The 15,196-nt window shown below is 36.2% G+C and overlaps 2 protein-coding genes across 3 annotated transcripts; one reads left to right on the forward strand and one right to left on the reverse strand.

Moving 5' to 3' along the window:
* Positions 1 to 5,708: 5,708 nt before the first annotated feature.
* LOC106404745 (nucleobase-ascorbate transporter 1) lies at positions 5,709 to 9,371 on the reverse strand. 2 transcript variants are annotated; one of them, XM_013845430.3, is made up of 13 exons: positions 8,753 to 9,371; positions 8,308 to 8,405; positions 8,014 to 8,190; positions 7,846 to 7,946; positions 7,689 to 7,764; positions 7,554 to 7,613; positions 7,278 to 7,465; positions 7,110 to 7,206; positions 6,925 to 7,011; positions 6,772 to 6,830; positions 6,596 to 6,687; positions 6,431 to 6,508; positions 5,709 to 6,344 (listed from the first exon to the last, which is right to left on the reverse strand). In XM_013845430.3, exons 1-13 carry the CDS (start codon positions 8,826 to 8,828, stop codon positions 5,971 to 5,973), a joined length of 1,563 nt encoding a protein of 520 aa, XP_013700884.1. In that variant the 5' UTR covers positions 8,829 to 9,371; the 3' UTR covers positions 5,709 to 5,970. The 2 variants fall into 2 exon arrangements, with proteins under 2 accessions (XP_013700884.1, XP_048619450.1); XM_048763493.1 differs by having other exon boundaries at positions 8,731 to 8,896.
* A 2,783-nt stretch (positions 9,372 to 12,154) lies between these two features.
* Positions 12,155 to 12,853, forward strand: LOC125590421. The gene has a single exon (XM_048763986.1). It carries the CDS (start codon positions 12,155 to 12,157, stop codon positions 12,851 to 12,853), a length of 699 nt encoding a protein of 232 aa, XP_048619943.1.
* Positions 12,854 to 15,196: the final 2,343 nt, after the last annotated feature.

Raw genomic sequence — 15,196 nt, forward strand, 5'->3', positions numbered from 1 at the left:
CGGTTAATCAAGTTAACACTGACCAGACTGGAGATGTTACTTTCACGTATGGCACATCACCTAACGTTCCAAATTTCATATTGCTGTTATGGGGGAAAGCCAGATAGAAAATGTTGAGATGTGATAGTCTACAGAGACAAGATTGTTAGAAAAAGTATGCATACCGCAGTTGACAAGAGTTGTGCAGAGTAAACAATTTGGTTATCTTGAAAGTAGCTGCTCAGAAAACAAAGGATCGGTTAGGGGAATCAAGGAATCGACCATGAGTTGTTTTGATATGGGCAAATGAAGATAAGTTCAGAGCTAATATCCAGAACTCCTTTTAGAGACAGTGTTCTGTAAAGTGTGTACAGCTATGTTTTCAGAATTCAGGGACGAATTCTTTTGAGGGGGGAAGAATGTAATAACCCTCACGAGCAGATAGAATTTTGGTCAAGAAAAATTCCACTTGACCAATTTGGAGTTGGTTCGACAAGAATTAAAAATAAAAATTGACCCGGTGAATTATTTTCGACGGGACTGTCTCGTGGCCAAAATAGCTAATCTTGATAGTTCTGGTCGAGTTTTAATTATTATGGTCAAGTTTTATTCAATCCGGAAGGGTTTATATAAAAGCAAGGCGAGAACCGATGGATGGGAAACATTTGATCGAGAAATGGTCGGGAATACTTTCAGCCGCTTGCGAGTCATGTGCATGCCTTGTGCTGCCTGCCTGCTTGCTTCATTTAGATTATCATGTGACTGTCACAAGCTACCTGCCTACTTGTTCATTAAATAAGTCACATGCTGGTCACAAGCTACTTGCTTCAGCTGCTTGTAGCTTTCTTCATGAAAGGAAAAGTTCAGCTGCTTGTGCTGCTTGATGTGCTAAAGTATGTCTCCACCTGTCTAGCCTCAGCTTTGCCTAAGTAACTCCTTATTCTTTAAAACACCTTCTTCTCTCCTCTGGACGTTCATAACCTGCAGCATAACAAGAGAAATTTTCAGAGAAAAAACAATGAGAAAGAAGAGAAAAAGTGAGAGAAAAATCAGAAAAAAAAGGGAAAATTAACCACGACCTTAGATGACTTTCTTCCATCCTCTAGCTCAATTCCCTGCTGTGTAAAAGATCAGAAGGTGAGGTACCCAGGGTAAACCCTAGGCCTTGTTCTGTTTGTGTGATGAACCGATTCTGATTTATGTTTTTAAAACAGTCCAGCCATGAGTTCAGTTTAAGGGGAGGATTATCTGAGTTCAGATGGCCATCAGTTGCTGTTGTAAGCTTCAGTCTCTTGTCTCATACATGTCTTGATCAGAATCAGATGTTATTTAGTTAAGCGGTTGTCATGGATCAATTGTCTAAGCCTTTCTTCGGTTCAGATTTATTTATTTCAGATTAAATCAGTTTGCTGAAATAATCAGCTCATCTGTTATGAACTGATTGGATTTAATCTAAACTGAGCTATGGCCTTAACTACACTTGAACTGAATTGATTAAGCTTGTCCTGAACTGAGCTGTTAGGAACTGATTTAAATTTCTTCTTCAGAACCGAACTGGTGGGTCGATGATCATGTTCCGAATTGTTCCGTTTCAGGTCAGTAGTTGAGTAAAGTTTAAAGGATCACCTTGCTCATCCAGTAGAACCGTACACAGTCTAGATGGTTAAGGAGAGTGGTCGGATCAGCCGGATCCTTGTGGTGGTTTTCAATCAAGAATGTTCCAGAAGCCGAGTGTGATTAGCTTGAGCTCGAGTCTAGTCTTCCTTAGCCAATCTCATGGATTTAAAGGTGAGTGTAGATAGTTGATTAATTAAAGAGATATGAATTAGTGTTGCATGATTGAAAATGTATATGATTGATAGGCTTTGTCTCTTGATCAATATTGAATTGGTGAGGTGTTTACTTAGTGTAAAAGCTTATTAAATATTCATGAATGTTCATAGAGGTTTACTCCCGAGCCATAGTACTTGTTCTCAAGTACTAATATATAATATAATTAAGTATGGAAGTATTAATCATGTGAAGTCTTATTATAAACCTGTCTTCCAAAATATTCCCGTATGAATGATTATTACTGTGTATTGTTCCTGTGATATAGAACAAGGTCACGAAGACACGATGATAGGGTCGCACCTGGAGGCCGTGTAACTGCACGCAGCGTTAGATGTTCGATCTTTGAATATCTGATGGCGATGATGGTGATGCTAACTCGCTAGACTCGTTTAGCCTTTGTGGTTTCTCGGGTCTGGTATATATATATATATATATATATATATATATGTATGTATGATTATATGAATGATATGAGACAGGAAGTGAGATATATGACTAGATTTACAATGATGGAAGGATATGCCTTATATATAAATACCAGTTATGGAATTTATTTCCACTGCATACAAATGGAGTTGATTGCTTGAGATATTATTAATATATGTTGGGGTGAGGGACTAGGCTCACTGAGTAAACTAGTTACTCATGACTCATTTGTGATGCAGGTAAACAGTAGGCAGGAGACCTTACTCTAGGACAGGAAGTAACATCATTAGCCAGCGGTAGTTTTATTATCCTTGCAAAGTCGTTTTGATATTTCTTATGTATAAGATTTGTTGACCAAAACCTCGAGGTTAATTTATAACAAATTTTGTAAGATGTTTTTGAATGATATATAAAGAATTTTTTTTAAAGTACGGGTTCCATATGATATTAGTCCTTGTCCGGACGAACTAACCATCAGGTATTGCTTTGTCGGGTTGAAAAACCTAGAGTGATATCCGATAGGAGCGTTGGTGTTCTTTGATTGTTGGTCTAAGGCGATCGAAAGTATTCTGAGAACCTCAGATCGACCATCGCGGAACATCGACCGTGTCATTTCCGGTCATCTACGATCGGGGGTGTCACAGACATGGAGACGTTTTGTGCCAAATGCACCACTTGCCTAAAACATAAATCCAAGTTACAATCATAAGGTTTATATACGCCACTATCTATTCTAAACACACCATAGTTGAACATTTAAATTCTTGAAGTCATCCACGAGGATTCTATCTTTGTAGTTGTTGATAAGTTTTCTAAGATGGTCCATTTATACCATGCACCAAGAAAAAATAAAGCTCACTTAAACGATTGGCCTATTCTTCAAAGAAGTGGTTCATCTACATGGTGTACACAGAACTAGTGTCTTTGATCGTATAACAAAATGCCTAGTTATTTTTGGAATATACTGTGAAAAGCTTAAAACAAAGTTATTTTTCTCAACTACTTGTCACTCTCAAACCGCTGGCCAAATTAAGGTAGTAAATCGTACACTCTCACAATTATTGAGAGCCTTGGTTGGTATTAATCTAAAACAATGGTTTTCATGTTTACATTTCATTAAATTTGATTAAAACAATGCCAAAACTATGCTACTAAACATTCTCCTTTAAAAGTTGTGTTGGAGGTGGATTTCGCACCCTATCAATCTTCGGCCCAAAATGCAGAAAGGCCCATTTCATCTAAAGACCCAAAGAAAAGTCTAGAGCCCGCTTTGTTAGAAGACAAAATCCTACAAAGTATATGAACATTTTTTTGGACGCGAGACTATACTTTACAAAACCACTTGTCAAAAAAGAATGTCTAACAAGTTTTCAGAGTATGGATGATATAGTTTGGAAGCATTAAATACCCTTCGGGCGAAGTGAACTACATCCGTTTCACATCGAATATATGACATCATTGTCCTGGGAACAAATACTGATCTCATCATTAACAACGACGATTTGTATTCTCGTCGTATTTAGGGTGTCATTCCTTCTGGATCTGAATTTTCGCTAAGAAGTTTAAAGAAAGAATCTATAGAGATCAACACCAAATCCAATATTCTCTTAATAGTCATTGTATTAGGAGCTTGACTCGTAAGCGATCTCGCTTCGTGCCTAGCTTTCTTTCACCGCTCAATCAAGACAGATCACAAAATGGACCATTAGCAAATATGATATCGAGCATCACACAAGAACAGGTGTAGAGTCTCAAGTGTTGTCTAACTTTATAATTGAGCTACTGATCGAGTTCTCGGAAAAAGTGTCAAACCTAAGAGTGTTACACAACTAGCTGGTTGAGTCCCATCTTCATCTACTTCACTCCATCATCTAGTCAGGCTGGAGTGTTAGTCAACTAATAGATTGATTCCATCATTATCTTTCCAAGAATTCCAATCGACCAAGGGTTATCGTCCACCTCAAGCGTCCATAGACTCTTGATATACCTTGGTTTTTAGGGATTTTAACCATGGTATAAGTCTATTGTTAGAGTCTTTATTATTCGTTCGAGTCTGTTTTAGAGTCTTTTCAGATTCAAGTACGTTTTGAAGCATTTTGAAAATTTTGGAACCATCGAAAGCATCAAGAGGAGTTGTGCTGAAAATTTGAATTCCAAGCCGATATTTGAAGAAAGTGTCGATCGGCACTCCTTTGGTATCAGTCGATACCTATTGCGATTAACCAAAGCTGACCCAAGTTTCAAGAATTTCACTTTGGCCCAGAAATTTCATATTTGCAAGAAGACCCATGGACATTTTTAACATATTTAGTTTATTTTCCAGCCAATGCTTAGGCTACGCTTTATTCTATTAGTGAGTTTTGGAGAAAAGATCATAAATTCCTTCAGAAATTGATTGGAACTCCAATATTTTTTATTCTTAGTTTCTATGCAGTCTATTCAGATTATTGTTATGTTCTGCATGATCATGTCTGGATAATTACCAGTTAGATTTACAGATTTTCTAGGGTTATGAAGAAATGCTGATTAATAGAACTACTAGGGTAATCTGATTATATTCTTAGCTTGGATTGCTACTCGTGCATGTTTTTAGAATAGCTAACTAGAAACTTGATCCTATGATAGTTGTAAGACACGAGACTATAATCAACACTTGAATTGAATCCTTGCTAGTTAAATAACTATTCACACCATGAGTTGGTCTAGAGATTTAGTGGACTAATCGATTAGGTAATTACTGCTTGTTTGCTTCTTTGAATTCGCAAAAAGAGTTAGTCTTTGATATCACAATGAGAGTTGGATAACTTACTATTTGACTTAGAGTTTTAGAATTGCTCCTAATAAACCCTTGAGAGAGTTGCCTGAGGTAATTTGAGCATATCGACCATCGACCATCGACCATCGACCATCGACCTTGTCTCTCGGCCATTGAACATCAGCCGGGCTGTGCATATATCATCTTAAGTTATGTTTTTGAAGTTCTATGAAATTGGTTGATGCTACGTCGATCAGTCGATGATAGGTTATAGCTTTGATTTTTGATGTTATTAAAACAAAAATGTAATCACCAAATGGCTTCCGTCGATCATAGAAAGGTCCACATGTTCCTATCAGAAAGCAAAACACAAACATTTTTACCGTATGTTTATTCTTTGATGTAAGAAAAGCTGGCTAAACTGATGCTTCCGCAATTGAAAAAAAAAATGATTGTTTAATGTACCCAATAACAATTCTGAAAACTTAATTTGACTTATTTCTTATAATTATGTTCTTTGATTATCTAAGTGCAACACCAGAAATTTACATATTAACAAGTGAAATAATTTTCTATTACAGCTAAATGATGATAGGTTCCCACAACCACAAGAACTCAATTCGAATGGAAAGTAAGATATAATAGAGTAGTAAAAATCTATTATTCAATGTTGTGAAATACAAGAACAAAGTTTGAGCTTATTGATCTGTGTATGTAAATAAGGAAATGTTGTCACTGAGAATACATTAAACTGAAAAGTTCCTACAAATACTTGATTTCATTCACACAAGAAAATATCTAGTAATATGTTTTAGTGGTTATCTTATTAAAATCTACAGAAAGAAGTGATTAAATATTGATGCAACAACTACTTCAACAATGGAGGTCATCATTTTAAAACCCACCATCAAAAAAAGAAAAGAATTATCAGACCCTGAAGTCTTCTTGGGTGTAGAATCTGAAGTTGATAATTATTACTACGTAGGAGGGAAGAATCTGTTGAGGTTAAAGGGCAAAGTGTAGAACTCTTCATTACGATTATCACCTCGAAAAGTTCTAAACTTGACCCACCAAGGCATGCCCCTGTCTTTCTTCGATCTCTCAACTTCAACTGTATTGTCCATGAAAACGGCAATGATAAGACCAACAGTAGCTGGAGACATGAACACCGTGTTCAAGAATGCGTTGAACCATCCCGCATTTGTGTGAACTAGCCCGTAGTGTCTAGCGTCCCAGTATTGAACGAAGAACTGAGGTATCGAGATGCCAAGAAAGAGCGAAAGACCCGTGATCATCAAGTTTCTCATTGAGTTCATGTTTGTGAACTGAAGAAACGAGAGACCAACAGCAGCTGCAAAAAGAAAAGAACACAAAAAAATATGTGAATGAATCAAAGGTTTGATGAATAACATATTCATCTTCTTTTTCTTGTCTTACCAACGAGGCCAAAGAGGACACAATGCAATGCTGCGTAAATTGGGACTGGTATGGACGCAAACACAGCACCGAATTTGCCTGTTCGAGAAAGACAACAAAAACTTCAATAAGATCACATGAGGGAAGTACACTCGAATTGTTAAAAGCCTAGGAGCACGAGTATACCCAATACGGAGAAGAAGATCATGAAGCCTGCAGATACTTGAACAACACGACGGCTTCCTACTCTTGTTAACCCAAGAAGTCCTACATTCTCTCTGCAATCAAAATCACATGTAACTCCTTCATTAAGAGAGTCTGTTAATATGTGACAAACCATACAATAGGTAGCTTTTACTTACACTAGAACAGTAGATCCTGTGCCTGTTCCGAAAAGACCGTCAAGCAACACACCAATGCCCTGATTTTTTTTTTTTTAAGAAGAAACATAGCAAAACAAATATATAAGAAAAGTACGGTATGTGATTGAATAGGTTTTGAAACTATTCCCTCACCTGCCATCCAATGCCTCTACTCAACACATAAGCAGGAGGCGGCGTGGCTATGGCTAATCTTGAAGCCGCCAAGTAAGCTCCAGTAGACTGCACAAAACCAATAAATTTAATAACCATCTCACACTTCATTCATCATTCTCTAAATTAATAAGATGAAAACTTAAAAACAGCCTGCTACTTTATACCTCGACCATGGATACAAGAACCGCAGACATCATGGCAAATGAGTGGCCAACTGAAAATGTTGGAGGACCCCATTGGAGAGGGTACGGAAACTTGAACCTGATGAAACAGTTGTAAAGAGCAAGCAATGAGAATATGGACGATGTAATCACAACAGGAGAGTATTATACCATGGAGCTGTTGATATAAGATTTGCTTGGTCAGTGCGACAACTATGTTGTGTATGCGGTGGCTTGTGTCTGTAAGCTCCACTGGCGGTCAGGATAATGGCGTAGATCCAAACAAAAGATACGCAGATCAAGATCGGGAATCTTTCAAAGATTGGGACATCTTTAAATGGTCTGACATGTTTTAGATACTGCCAAGAAGAATGCGGCGTGATAAGTATGGTATAAATAACTTTGAGAGCAAGGAAAGTAAGTCGGAAACAACGCAAAGGTTCTTACTTGAGTTAGTCCGATGACAAGCAGTAGCATTGGTAGTCCAATCTCAATGCAGTTTCCAAGCTGAATAAAAAAGTTTGAAAAACGATACAGTTAGTGATGTTTAGTGGTGTGGAGTGAGCATTTTGTAAGAGTTACCTGAGGAAATCCTCTCTGGAACATCCCGAGACCAAGCAATCCAACAACTGGTGCCATTCCTAGAGGACTGAAAAACCTGAAATCGTAAAAGAAAAGCAATTAAATGAGAATTTGGATAAAGAAATTGGGTCATTATCAAGGCAATGAATGTAGTTACCTTGAGAAAAGGCCCCATACTTGGCTGTAACCAAGAATGATCTGTATGCTTGATGCTACGATTAAGGCCCCTTGTATGGCTCGCATTGTGTGAATAAATCTCTGCAAGAAGACGATAAACAATTACACCGTGGTCGATTAACAAAGTGGTCTCTGTAGGGCTTTATACCTCATGATCACTGGAGATCCTTTGCAAGGAAGAGTCATTAATGATGTAAGCGATGGGGACTACATAAGCAAAAGAGCCTCCAACAACAGCAGGCAACCTCGTGCCAAAGAGAGCTTGGACAAGTGTCTTGATACCAGCTACAAAGAGAAGTGTCTGCATAACCCGCGCTTTGTCTCCCTTTGGAGATAAAGGTTACAGTTTAGATAAACATGGAAACATTCAAAACATAGTAATCAAATCCTTTTAAAATTTGTAAGTATAAATGGAGGGAAACAGGGATGGATGTAGGCTTACGTCAGTCCCACCCATTGCTGGGACGAGCAATGCCGGTATAAAAGCACTTGATCCAAGCATAAGAATGTAGTTTTGAAATGCTAGCAACACCGTTTCAGCTGCAAGAAACACACATAAATCGTGGTTCCAAAAGGTTCAGAGGAAACAATCAGTGAAAACAAGATGTTCAAAATTAGACCTCAGATTTCTATCTTAAACGGCAGGAAAACAGCTTAGAGGAAAAATGTGCAACACAATGAGTCTTGTGAAGGAAAAAAAAAAGATTTAAATCTTTGAGAAACTCCATGAAAGGCCCAACAAAACTAGAGTTTCCTTAATTACAATAGTTTGAACAGCAAATTAAATTCATAAGGTCATTGGTCCATCCATACACACATAATATTCAACTGCATACAAACTATTTATATATATATATATACATACAGAGAGAGAGAGGGGGTTTTACGCCAAGGAGGATTAGAGTCGATGCAATACTCAAGGTCTTGAAGTTGCTCCATTGGAGGATGGCTTATCTCCGCCATAGCTCCGAGGTAGCAACCAGACGAGGACGAATAAGAAGCAAAAAAAATAGTAGAAGAACCCAGGAAGAAAAGAAGAAAAAAAAAAAGTAGAGTAGAGATATAAAGTGAGAAAAAAAGGAAAATTAATAAAAAACAATTTAAGAAAAAGGAATATGCAAAGAGAGACAATTGCACTGCGAATTTTAAAGCTTCTCTGTAACTTCTTCTCTCTCTCTGTCTTTCTCCTCTAGCGTGGCGTTGATGAAAGAGAGATCTTTCCTCTTCTTTTTGAAATTGTTTGGTTATTTACAGATTTGCCCCTGATTCGCTTCTGCATTAACCAACTGAGGTGGGGTCCATCGTAACGGAGTTACTTCATTTCTCAGGTTATTTTTGTTCGTTGTTGCATGCGCAAATCTTTAAATGCGCAAATCTTCTTCAACCTGTTTTCTCGGCTTAATATTTTAATTTCGCATTTATGGCAAAATCAGAAAGTAGCAATTTTGCCTTTTTTTTGTCAAAGCAATTTTGTTATTTGTTATTCTTTCACATTTTTTTTTTAATATTTTTGGAGTTAACAAAAATTCTAAAATATATATTTTTAATTTAGGTATATTAATTATACAAAATTAAAAATATTATACTTTTAATATATATTTTTAATTGAATTTGCATTACTTAATTTTTACTCCTATTAGTTAAAGATTTGCTAATTTTATTTTTTATACATTTGCTAAATTATATATTATCATTCTCGATGTATATTTTAAAATTTATATATCTTTTTTTCTGGTAACAATGTTAAAATTCATTATAGAGCTTTTATATTTTTTACAGAATGGAAAAGGACAACAAAAAACAGAGAAACAATATTGAACCTATACAGCATACTCAATTTAATTAAACATGGACTGACTTAAGTTTAGAATCTAAAAGCCAAGGATACATCAAAATCAGAACACCCGCTTGCCGCAAAATCAAACCCGCAGTGATTGCGAGAACCTGAACCCGGTAGAATAGCAGCTTGCCCGATGATCAGTTCTTAAGGATCGGGTTCATCAAGAACAGCTTGCAGAGATCTTTTAATTTGCATCTTTCGCGGACATACATCTTCATTTGAGACCAAGACCACCCACCTAGACAAGGACGAGCTTTATTTGGAGAAGGAGTAACCAAGACCCGCCACTAACCATCGAACCAACACCAAAACGATAGAGAAGCAATCACTACCTAAAGCGTACAGGATGCAGCCCTAGATCTACCCCCTGAAACCTGCAGACCCCGCACGCGCCGCCACCGAGGAGTATGGTCGTGGTTGACAAGTCCGACGACTTGATCCCTCGCACGCGTCCCCGCTACGGAGAACCCGAAGCAGACTAATCTCGGGTGGAATCAATGGCAAGCACTGAGAAGCTCATGAGAGAACGACTGATCGACTTAACAAGCTCGCCGACGGAGACCACCGAGCTAGCCAAATAAACACCGTAACTCCACCAACCAGGGGAAACATCGACGCCTTCAGCCAATCAAGTCGACTCAGCCACACCGAAAATGACAAACAAAAGAGGCAGATGAACGAGAGAACCCGACTCCGACTCTAAATCTGCCACCAGATCTAGACCACCGCTTCCACGAATGACCAAAGAAACCGCTCATCCACTCCACCATTAACGATTCTCCGGAGATCCAAGCCCGACAATGTCAGATCAAACACCGCCATGATGCCGAAGATCCAAAACACCCAAAAAGAAAACGAATGAGACGGAGGGAGAAGAGAGACGAAGAAGAAAAAGAAAAAAATAGAGGGGACGACCGACGACGACAACATTATAAAATCGCCGGCCACTCAAAACGGAAATCAGATCTGAGATTTACTTTGAAAGATAGTAAAAGAAAGAACCAATCCAAAAAATAATAATTATATATCTTAGTTTTACTACTATGTATTCAGATAAATCGAACATATTTTCTAGTTAAGATACTATGTTACATCTACAAATAAATTACAGTAAATTTTTAACCTTAATTTCATGCGTAATAAACATTTAGATGGTTTTTCTTTCTTTTTTTATCTGGTTAAATGATATTTTTAAAAAAATTAAAGACTTCTACATCTTTTGCTATTATCATATGCATATGTTCTTTATGCTTTATCTAAAATCACGTCGATACAAATACCGTGAAGCGTTGTCAGGTAACAACAATAACCAAACTTAAGCAGAATATGGATGAATCAATGTTAAAGATTGCACGAAATCCTATTCTTCAGCATGCTAGGTGTAAGACTATATCCAAAATTGTGGAAATTTGCAATACTTGGATATATATACACATAATATCATTCGGCATGCATATTGTTTTCTGTCTTTTTTTTTTGTGGCAGCACGTGTTCTCTTCCGTAAGCGTGATGAAGTTATACCATAAATTATCTACCAGACAATAAAATCATACATTTGAATAGAAAACTATTTGATGTAACTCATGATGGTGGTTTGGATAGTATTAATGAAAATGAAATTATAGTGTTAAAAAAGAAGAATAGAAAAATATTTGATGTAATAAGAATAAAAAGAGAAAATTCATCAAATAACCAAATTTTAACAAAATGTTTAAAATATAGAATTTCTAGTTCCTTCCGGTTTCAACTTTTCATGTAATAAATATATAAGATCCAGCTGGTAACCATTACAGGAACACTACGAACATATAAAAAAAATGGAAATAAATAAAATTATAGGAATGAGTTACATCTGAGATATCAGAGATATATCTGAGAAAATATATTTATTTTTAAATCGAAAAGTATATAATAAATTGCTTGAATAAATCAAATCTTCCTAATTTTTTTTTTAAGTCACAATAATTTCTGATTTGATTATTTTTCGAAAAAATAATAATAAATATATGGTATATTTTTCGAAAACCCTAACCTGATTTCATGATTGAATTGGTTTGCTTGATTGCATATTGTTTGCATACTAATATTGCATACTGAACATGAAATCTCGACTGTTAGGGATATAGATCATTCATAGTTTTCAAGCAATCTGATCTGAACTGAAAAAAAATCATTATACTAAATGATCCGATCCAATGGGATGAAGAAAATATGGAACATTTTCCTGATCATCTAAGATAGAATCCCTAAAGGCCTTGAAACCTTGTGTTTGAAATAAGAGGACATTAAATCTGAAAAATACATTGATCCACACCTTAAACCATATGGTTTTAAGAAAATGCATCATTTAGAATTTTTTTTTTTTTGGTCCGTGTGTGGCAATGATATGAAGCATGAAAAATTTCAAAAAGATTACTTGATTAAGACCTGTTTTGAATAATGATTTCAGATGTCGAGTTTCATACCTTCAGATTACAAAGCCCTTGATCTCTTTGGAGATAATTATCTTAATTGGGCTATAAACACTTCAGCCGTCTTGAAGTCTAGAGGACTTGGGAAGTGCATCAAGTATGGCAATGACACCCTTGCGTGTGAAAGACACAGAGCCATAATGATTATGCGACACCATCTCTGTGAGGACCTAAGAGACGAGTTTGGATATGTTAATGATCCTCATAATCTCTGGTCATTTTTGAATTCTAGATTCTGTGAGCCATTGTTGCACGAATCCAAAAAAAAATGGGAAGCTCTAAGGTTCCAGGATTATGAATCCGTGGACAATTATCACTCTGATCTTATGAGAATCACCTATAGTCTTAGACTATGTGGTGAATTGGTAACAAACGAGGATTTGTTAAACAAAACTCGTGACACATTCCATTCAGAGGAAGTGTTGTTATCACATCAGGCCAAAGGTTTCACCACCTATTATGACCTGTTCTCATATTTATTAGACATTGAGCAAAAGAAGCAGAAAAGGATGGATAACATCAGACGGTTTAATGACATCATGGAGATATATTATGAAGTACTAGACAGTGAGATGAAAATCCCTGAAGCTAATAAAGCCACATTTGATAAGAAGAGATCTGAGGAGGATTCCGAGTGGACACTCATGGACCATGAGGTCGGATTATACATTGAATAATTTTCCGACATTCTGATTTTATGTTTTCATATCTGATTTGATATATTTGTTATTCATTTATGTTATTGAAATAATAAAAACGATTTTGTTTTTATATATTATCTTGCTTGGTCTTGCTTGATGATTCTTGATTAAATAACAAATAAAACCTTAATAAAAGGATAATCAGTCCACTGATAGTTGATTTCATGCATGGTTTAACTTTACCTTGATTGTATAGGTTTAACTTTACCTTCCTGCAATCACATAATCAATTGTTGGGTGTAGACTAATGAGTCAGTTCACTGATAGATTGATTTCTCGCATAGATTTAACTTCATCTTGATTGTATAGGTTCAACTTTACCTTCCTACAATCACTTGAAATCAATTAATTGGTACTGACAATGGCAAAAGACACGACATTATTCAGACCCATTGAGTTATAAAGATTTATAACATTCTACATTGAACCAGTGAGCAAAGAAAATACGATTCCTTTCAGATTTTTGAAAAATCGCCTAAAAGCATTATGAATGCCTATACCCATATTTTCTACTGATTTATTCTATGCTAAGGATCAGTATGAAAGAGGCATAAAGCGATGGTAACCAGTATGGTTCACCACGAAATAAACACTTATGGCATGACCAGATTAGCCATCTTGATCCAAAACATGATGAAAAATTAATTAAGGCACAAAAGTGATCCCATAAAATCTCACAATGTGTTATAAGTACACAAAAAGGAAAATCACTAAAATAATTAAGGCTCCACTGTCCTAAGCACTACGAAATTATGAGTATGTTCATGAGGGGGAGAGAGGACTAAAACCCACAGTCCATGATCATATCATAAATTCGGATTCCATGGTTTACAACCATAATATACACGGCTGGAAAGCTTTAAAGCCCTCACTAATGGTACATCACCCACGTCCAGCCTAAAGCTTAAGGACATTATGTATATAAATATTGATTTACATCAGGCCATACATGTAAGCATAGACATTCCCACCTCTGAATGATTAAGGGTCATAAACCAGACATATACACAAACCATCTTAAGAAAATACGAATATTCCACCACATATATGTGTGCCATTTAAGATGGAACCTCAGATGAGGATTGGGAATATATATTAGATAAATAAGACTTCCTCCACGAAACTATAATGTATCTTGTGCCAAACATGGATGATTTAATCAAGTGGCCAAGAACACAGATTACAAAAGATAGTAATCTGATTATCCAACTTTGAAAGGAGAAAGTTATCAGGCTGATAAAGAGTAAAGAGTAAAAGAGAAATATAATGGTATCAACCATAGTTGTCTTGGCAAGATCCTCAGACCAAAGATTATGATCTAGACGTTCTAAAAGAATATGATCAAAAGATATAAAAGCTAGCAGAAATATATGCCAGACACACTGACCCGAAAAGAAAAAATGACTATGTCATACCAGCTTAAGCACCACGAATTAGATGTCTAAGAGACACAATCAAGTTGCTACAATGTCTATTAGAGATAGACAAATAAGTTCCAAATAATAAGGAACCTCGGAAAGTAATGAAAGGTGCTCAGAATCGTACAAATCCGAGTTCATAAGAGAAACCAGTTCAGACAGAGAAATAAGGTTGCGCAACCACACATCTAAGGTACCAGACCATGTAGTTTGGGACGCCAAACTGCAAGGTATAAAAGTCTTGGATAATAAGATCTCAAAATCTAATTAGATCATGTCTGGAACAGTATGAAACTAAAGATAAAGAGTGTTAACACCAAAGATGTATTTACATACATAAGAGCTCATAAAAGATTGTAGTACTTGGGATTTGAAGGATATAACCTGAGGATCATGAACCCACGTAGAGTACTCATAAAACCTATATAGGGACGTGGGGTGTTCAAAGAATTCAAAGTAATGGGCGTAGTAACCATGTACATACAGAAAAGCCATCTAAGAAAGAAACCAGTGAATGGATCTTGTGAGATAAGAAATTCCGTGAGATTAAAGGACATGACCACATGGTATAGTGTGTCCATGTTCCTTCTAAATAACGGTCAAGTATAGCTTGATTACACAAGGATACTCACAAGGACCAAGGAACAATTTATAAAGAGATATGCTCCTATATGGTGGATGCTACTACAGAAAATCAAGTTTGATTTTGTCTGGATATTTACTAAAGAAATAATGGTGTAGTAAGCAGCAAATGGATCACTGGATAAAGGTATCAACGTACCATAGAAATATGAGAAAGAAATTCTCATAGAACAAGCTTTGTTCCTAAGTTGTTTATGGATTGTAATATACAGCAGCTGTAAGTAATATGAAAGACTAAGTATTTACTTAGTGCAGTCAG

This window comes from Brassica napus, chromosome C7, assembly GCF_020379485.1.
Source record: "Brassica napus cultivar Da-Ae chromosome C7, Da-Ae, whole genome shotgun sequence".
Lineage (NCBI taxonomy): Eukaryota > Viridiplantae > Streptophyta > Magnoliopsida > Brassicales > Brassicaceae > Brassica > Brassica napus.

Excerpts from the sequence above, each read along its gene's own strand:
- LOC125590421 (XM_048763986.1), top strand. The coding sequence starts at position 12,155 with ATGTCGAGTTTCATACCTTCAGATTACAAAGCCCTTGATCTCTTTGGA.
- LOC106404745 (XM_013845430.3), bottom strand. The coding sequence starts at position 8,828 with ATGGCGGAGATAAGCCATCCTCCAATGGAGCAACTTCAAGACCTTGAG. Across the intron at positions 8,406-8,752 it reads CGACTCTAATCCTCCTTGGC|CTGAAACGGTGTTGCTAGCA; the intron begins GTAAAACCCCCT and ends TGTTTCTTGCAG. Across the intron at positions 6,345-6,430 it reads TGTCCTCTTTGGCCTCGTTG|CTGCTGTTGGTCTCTCGTTT; the intron begins GTAAGACAAGAA and ends TTCTTTTTGCAG.